At 43.3% G+C, this 7,131-nt stretch overlaps 1 protein-coding gene across 2 annotated transcripts in view; it reads right to left on the reverse strand.

The window, feature by feature from the left end:
• Nucleotides 1-7,131, reverse strand: part of LOC111870948 (atrial natriuretic peptide receptor 1) — a 262,334-nt gene that overhangs the window by 236,956 nt on the left and 18,247 nt on the right. The window contains exon 1 of one of the 2 annotated variants that reach the window (XM_033754104.1): nucleotides 5,895-6,090. The exons of the other annotated variant lie outside the window; for it this stretch is intronic. Within the exon in view, the coding sequence (XP_033609995.1) occupies nucleotides 5,895-5,961 (67 nt within the window). The 5' untranslated portion in view covers nucleotides 5,962-6,090. Of the gene's footprint in view, nucleotides 1-5,894; nucleotides 6,091-7,131 lie in introns of those variants that run through there. 2 annotated transcript variants of the gene reach the window in all.

Consider the following 7,131-nt stretch of genomic DNA (forward strand, 5'->3'; position numbering starts at 1 on the left):
GATACTACCTTCAATATTCCGTGGCCTCTATCGGATTTTCACTTCTTCTCCCATTCGTTTCACCATTCGATTTTACATAACGCTCCATCAAGTTCACGAAATGTGAAATGAACATCAGCTAGCCAAGCGCTGTAAAAATTCTGTGCAGTAAACACAACTCCATTAATCGAGAGGCACTTGTGTACGGATTTTTAGCAGTAACCCGAAGTGTGGCTACACATTACACGAGGCATCTCGTGCCTCTTGCTTGGCCCACTTGTGGGCTCATACCGTGACGACAATGGCTGTACAGAAACACTCTTGTGTTTCGTGGCTACTGTTTTTTGTTGTTACTGTTGCTGTTTCTTCTTTAATCTCATTATTTACCTCAGACGAAGGCACTTTCAGTTATGTGGGTCCCTTCACGTAGGGTAACTTCTCGTGGCACTAAGCTCAAGGTCCGTACATTATTTATGGGGAAGTTGTAGGACCCATCTTCCCCAGTGTTGCATTTTCTCAAATGTAGGTGTATTTCTCTAAGCAACCACGAGATCTACACTTATTATATTATGCTCACATGAAGTGGAGGGTAATATTTGATTCCTGGTATCCCTCTGCAAAGATTACCTGCAAATAAATTCTCATATATTTTTCTCCCAAAAATAAACGCCAGCAAATACAAAGTCCCCTCAACCGTATGAGGGCCGAATTTCGTAACTGCAGAATCTGTAGCTGTTTTGCAAAATACATATAAATATTATTAGACCTTTTTTGTGGTCTAACGCCGTCTGCATCTAGACTACACACGCCGAATGAGAGGGTGAATGATGTATTAGAAAGGATTTCGAAGAAAACGGCGGTGGAATAAATCGAATCGCTATTCCCGCCTTTGCCTGGAGGGACTCATGAAACCACGAAAGACCTTAGACAGGCCAGCCGGTGTTGCGGCATAGCGCTTTCGTACCGTTACATCAGCCTGCTCGGTCTGTACGTTTTACAAAATCAACAATGCAAAGAGAGGGGTCACCAACCCCTGTTAACTGCGGGAGTCATTTTTCATCAAGAAACAACGGAAGGTGGAGAGGGGGGGAGAGATCCTTGTAATTTGAAGGTGCTACATTGGAATTAAGGCGGTAAGTCTGCGGCAAACCGGCAGGGACTCGAAGAGGTGTCCCCCGAATGGAAATCAGGCTGCTTTCAGGTACGGTACATTACAGCGAGAGCAGCTGGGTAGCCGGTAGACTGCTGTAAGTTTCGAGACAAGAGCCGCAGGACAAGGCAGACAAAGTGTCGCAAGTGATCAATAGTAGAGATACGAGACTTGCATCAGGTACAAGCCTACACACTCTTTGTCCCTGGCAACAATACTGCTTTCTTCGTGCGGCCCGTGGGCGACAGCGACTTCTGTCGCGTGATCCCTAAATTGCCCAGCTGTTCTATTGGACAACTGACGCAGCTCAACTCTTCTGGCTGGCGAATAGCCGTAACAGGCCTACAGACTAGGGAAATGCTATTGGCATTCTATGCATATCGCATATAATTCTGAACTGAAGCAAAACGCTGTGCGCAACAAAAGTATTCTTTATTAAAAAAAGTTTTCATCACCGTCCACAAGCACTCGGCTACTCAGCTCCAACATGTATGGAACGTTCTGTTTCCCGCTGCAAGTACAAACATACTGTCACAAGTTTGTCCATTCGCTACATTACACCATTTGTATTGTCAATAACATAACAAAAATATATTGCAGGAGTAGGACAAAAATGGTTCATTCTCTAGATAAATAATTACGAATCATTTAGCAGTTCAGTTGTAAGAAAAAAAAAAGAGACGGCTTGCAGTGTGGGCCCGTGTTCTTCGTGGGTGAGACACAAAATTTCACACACATACAAAACAACAGGTAAAATAATAGGCCTACGTGTTACATATTTCTAACAATAACATATTGAGACAAGACGCAGAATATTCCGAGGGGAATTCCCTGAACCCAATGTCATCGCGTTTTCAATTTTCGCGCAGCGTGGGAAGGCTGGGGTGGGGGCAAGTGCAAGTGACGGGGCTGTCACTGAAGGAGGATTAATTTGTGGCTTTTATCAGCTACTTGCGTCATTTGATGTGAACAGGTGCACTCAGTGAAGACAGCGCCATAGACTCTAAAAATCGGTCGGCACCATAGAAGCACGTGGGGTTCTTTCCCGAATCTGTCTAACCTCTAACCGTACCGTTACAATAATGTGTCCACAGATATCGCTAACATCTGCACACACTTCTCGATGTGCTCTACCTGTATCCAGCTGGTCTCACTCCTCCAATATCCACACTGGATTAACGCTTGCAAAAATGGGCCTGGATTCCACACTCTCCACAATATCCTTTGTTGTGTGGAATGTAAGGCTGACTGAAATTGCGATATTCCCTTTCGCAGAATCACGGCAACTTTTACACGCAAGGAGCCGTGTTCTTGGAGACTTGTCCTTTGTGACGGAAGTCAGAAGAATCATCACATCAAGAAGTAGCGAGGAAGTGGGTGCAGCTACACCATGGGATGGCGAGTGGCACACTGTAACTAATGCACTGAGCTATACAAAGGCGCCTTACAAAATATCTGCTGTACTGGAAATGGCTAGACACAGTGCGCATTCGGTTCAGAACAGCGAGGTCTAGAACGGTCTAGAAATATATATAGCAATATATAGCAGTCTCGACTTTCGTCGGTTCAAGCAAATTCCGTTACGTGCACACAACCCGCATTCTAATGGCGGATTACAGAAAGAGGAACTCTGAACTGCCATTTCATGAGCCCTCTTTGGTATGTGCTAATTCGGGCTAATCGAAGGAATGTTATTTAAATTTCAACAAAATCATATATATATGAATTCAGTATTATAGGAACAGCCAAAAATTTGATCTCTCTAACAAGGTCGGCTCCTACATAACAAGGCACTCAGGACAGGCTCCACCGCGAAGTCTCTGAGGAATAATTTAGTAATGAACAAAACACATAGCTCGTGGCCACACTGCCTGAATCCAAAAGTAGACTTGGGCTCCTAAATCAGATACTGCCTGCTGCTATCCCTTTCAAACCCGAATAACTTCTACATGATATTCAAAATATCCTGTCTGCCTCACAGGAAACACCGTGCGTCTCCATAACGACGGCATGCCGTGTACTGCTGTTAGGCAAACCGCTGTTTATTTCTGGCACATATATTTACCACAGTACCGTGTTTTGTTAGGTACAAACTGAATGTTTCAGTGAACCCCGTCCTTCGAAATGGCACTAAAGCACTTTCTTTTAGTGCTAGTGGGGTGGGACTAAGTCCCTTGTACTGCGGCCACTTCTGGCCTATTGTACCAGCCCCAGATGATAGGTGAGGGTGATTGTGAAGCAATTGGTGGAATGAAGATTGGCAGGGGAAACCGAAGTAGACGGAGAAAACCCGCCCTGCGCCACTTTGTCCATCACAAATCCTACTTAACCAGACCCGGGATTGAACCCGGGCCTCCGCGGTGGGAAGCCAGCGACTAACCGCTTGAGCTATGGCGCGGCCACTAAAGCACGTTAAATATGCCAAGAAGACCAAAGTAACTTTCACATCGAGGAGCGTCGAGCAGCGTGACAGCTCGTGTTACACACAGTCGCTGTGAATAAGCAGCCCTTGCGCCTGACGCGTCTGAGAGCCTTCTAAACTCGGCGGGCAGCCAACGCCGCCGTCATGCCTGACGGTATCACGCAGTACTGCTGAAGTTCCATGTGAGCGACACGAAACTGAGGACTCTTGTCAATCATATTAAACGCTTCAAAGCAAGGAGGCGCATCCGCAGGAAGAAAAACAAACTTTTCGTAACTCTTTCGAGGGCTGTGCCATAGCCCATGCGGGTTGTTTCCGGCTTTCCACCGCGGCGGACAGGGTTCGAGCCCAGGTCAGGTCATGTGGGATTTGTGGTGGACAGAGTGTCACTGGGGCAGGTTTCCTCCGAGTACTTCGGTTTCCCCTGCCAATTGTCATTCCACCGACTGCTCACATTCATCATCATCTATCATCCAGGGTTGGTACAAGTGGACTCAGTCTCACCCCATTATTGCATACCTATACGGAAGAAAATTCTGCCACCTTTTGACGTTTTAAAGTAATAATTTGTAGCTTTCCATAAACAGGATTTATAAATTGCCATTAAAAATACACAATCGGATTGAGCATTTTTTAAAATAAGAAACTAAGAAAATAATGTGTTATCATCAGGGTCCGGATTTTGATGACTTGAAAATATTTAAGAAATGACCTATAAAATGACCGAAAAATCCAGAAAAAAAGATCTAAAATATGACCCAAAAATGTAATATGTAGGGCCCGGATTTTGATGACCTGAAAATATTCAAAAAATTACCTATGAAATGACCGAAAAAATCCAGAAAAATGACCTAAAGGAGAAAAGAAAGAACACTTCGCTTCCATGTTATTCACATTTCAGAAAACATTTGAAGAAAAATTCCTTAAAATGGCCAAAAATGGAAAAATGACCTTAAACCTAAAAATGTCAAAAAATGACAAAAAATTACCTATAAAAATTTACATTTCTGTAACCAGCAGCTCATATCCGAGATTTATATATTTAAGAGCATCGCAGAGGATACGAGGAAAAAAAGATGACATGTCATTAAAATCCGGGCCCTGGTTATCATTATCAAAACAGGCTAAAATCTACTATAAGTAATTTGAAGAGCGATACTGACAAGGATGACAACCATATCCCGGGCGAAGAACGGGTATTCCTCTTTGTAAGTTAGTAATATACTGATCCGCAAGAGCAGAAACCAGATATATTAGTGGGAAATCACGTTTACATTTCGCACCGTCTCCGTGTTTATGGTATAGCATCATCTCCAAAGTTTCATTAGTTATCTCCGACAAGCCGAGGGCTAATCATATGTCGAAAGCCCGCCATGCTGCCGTGTCACATTCTACAAAATACACTCTCAAGAAAACTGCTTGAATTTTCGAAGGTCCATCATCACACAAAATTTTAACGACTCTTATGTTGATATCGTTTCAAGCTCGAAATTTCGCATCTCCATCATGCTGGTATTAGTGATGATATGAATCATGCAGTGGCGAGGTGTCCACTAATAGCATGTGTTTACGTACACAAAATTTCGCTAAATTTTGCCAACCAGTTCAAATTTGTTAGGGCAGACACACGTACTCGCGGACGGACATGATAATGCAATAGGTTTGCATTTGCTTTTAAAATACGGAAATTAAGCTAAAACAATAATATAGAAAGCTAAACTTACAGAAAGCCGGTCACGGTAGCCGAGCGGTCTAAGGCATGTACTGTCTTCGCTCGCTTCGAAACCGGGATCGTGGGTTCGAATCCCACTCAGGGCATGGATGTTTAGTTTGTGTGTGTGCGTTTTTCTGTGTTTGTGTACAGGTAGAGGCCTTGCGACGAGCTGATCACCCGTCCAAGGGGTCCTACCGAATGTGTAAGTTCTAGAAAAACCGAAGTGAACGGAGAAGTTCGTGGAGGTAGGCCTAGGCCCACTGGGGCTGTAGCGCCAAGGGGAAAAAAAGTAACAGAAATACCAGGAACAATGAAACAATAATTTCATTTAGAAAGGATCTCTTTCACTTTTAAGCTCTCTAAAAGCAGAAATGCGCATCAGAAACATGAATTACAAACCGATGTTTCACTAAGACCAGTAGTTCATACTGAGGTCTACACCGTGTAGTCTGGTAGGTGGGTTCCAACGTTTCAGGGCACTTAATGTTGAGATCCACCTAGTACAGTACACTGTGTCATAACCTAGAATACAACGTCCTGAATCTTCACAGTCTTGAAACCCTGAACTCTTACATAAGGCCAGTAGCGCAATTTTGCCCCATCCTACAATACATTAGCCGCCTACTTACCTCCCATGCACAGGCAGTTGCGATGTCGCGTAACAGCTTCTTCCGTTGTAACAAAACAAACCGTCATCGTGCACTTTGCTACATCAAATTACGTTGTGTCTGCTTCATATTGCAAGTTTGTATAACACACGTAACACGCCTTGTCGTACATTTTCACCACAAATAACAAACATTTCACTTCTCGACAACATCACTGCAAAATACAAGCACCAAATGGCGCCACGATGTTCATTTGTCTTCCGGTAATCGGGTGCATTCGGCGTGCAGATCGGCAATTATCGGCACAGACAAGCAAGATATTCGGAAGGAGGGGAATACACGTCATTAACAAGAGTGTAGCGGTTTGCGTCTCGTTGACAGGCTGCGCCACAGCACACCAGATACCAAACCACGGCGGGTCAAATATTCTTATCAGGTTATTTCCTTAAATACCATAATTATTCAAATACAAAAGCGAAAATTTAGGAAAATTACTCGTATTGTGTTCCAATTCTGTTGGACGATGAAATACTAAGAAATCTGCGAAGTTTGGTTTGATTTTCGTGTAAATTACGGCTCATATCAGAACGATGTGAACAAAAATGAAAACGCCTTACTGTTTTTTTTTTTAAATATCAAACTCCATTTATGGCCGTTGAGCAGTTCCGAACAGGAAACATTCAGGTAAACACGATCTCCCCATTATGCGTCAACTGACACACAAAATTATAAATTGTAAAATGTAAAAGTATTTTCTTCCGTTGGTTAATTGCGAGAACAATTAACAGGATGCTTAAGCCATCCATTCTCCGAAAAAGGGTTTAGCCCACTGCATATATATATATGTGTGTGCCGTTGTCGAGACTGGAACCAGAGTCAGCACTGTTCAGACGGCTAATATGTTATTTAAAAAATTAAGTAATAAAATATTTATAAAAGAGACACAGATGAAGTTTATGTCCTGAATTCTTAGTAGTCCATGTACATAAATGTATATAAATTCAGTTCGTACCTCAAAGGAAACACAACAGTCTCCGCTACAAAGCCCAACCGGTTAATGCTGTTTGCTTACTTACTTACTCATGGAGCTGAGCCTTTCTGGAGGAGCCGCCAATTCTGCAGCTACTCAAAAATTTCCCAGCATTTTATGGAACCTGCAGGTTCATCACCGTGTTCACAAGAGCCCTCCGCTGGTCCCTATCCTGAGCCAGATCTATCCAATCCATACCATCCCATCCTATCTCTCTAAGATCCATTT

Source organism: Cryptotermes secundus, unplaced genomic scaffold (assembly GCF_002891405.2).
Source record: "Cryptotermes secundus unplaced genomic scaffold, Csec_1.0 scaffold101, whole genome shotgun sequence".
NCBI lineage: Eukaryota > Metazoa > Arthropoda > Insecta > Blattodea > Kalotermitidae > Cryptotermes > Cryptotermes secundus.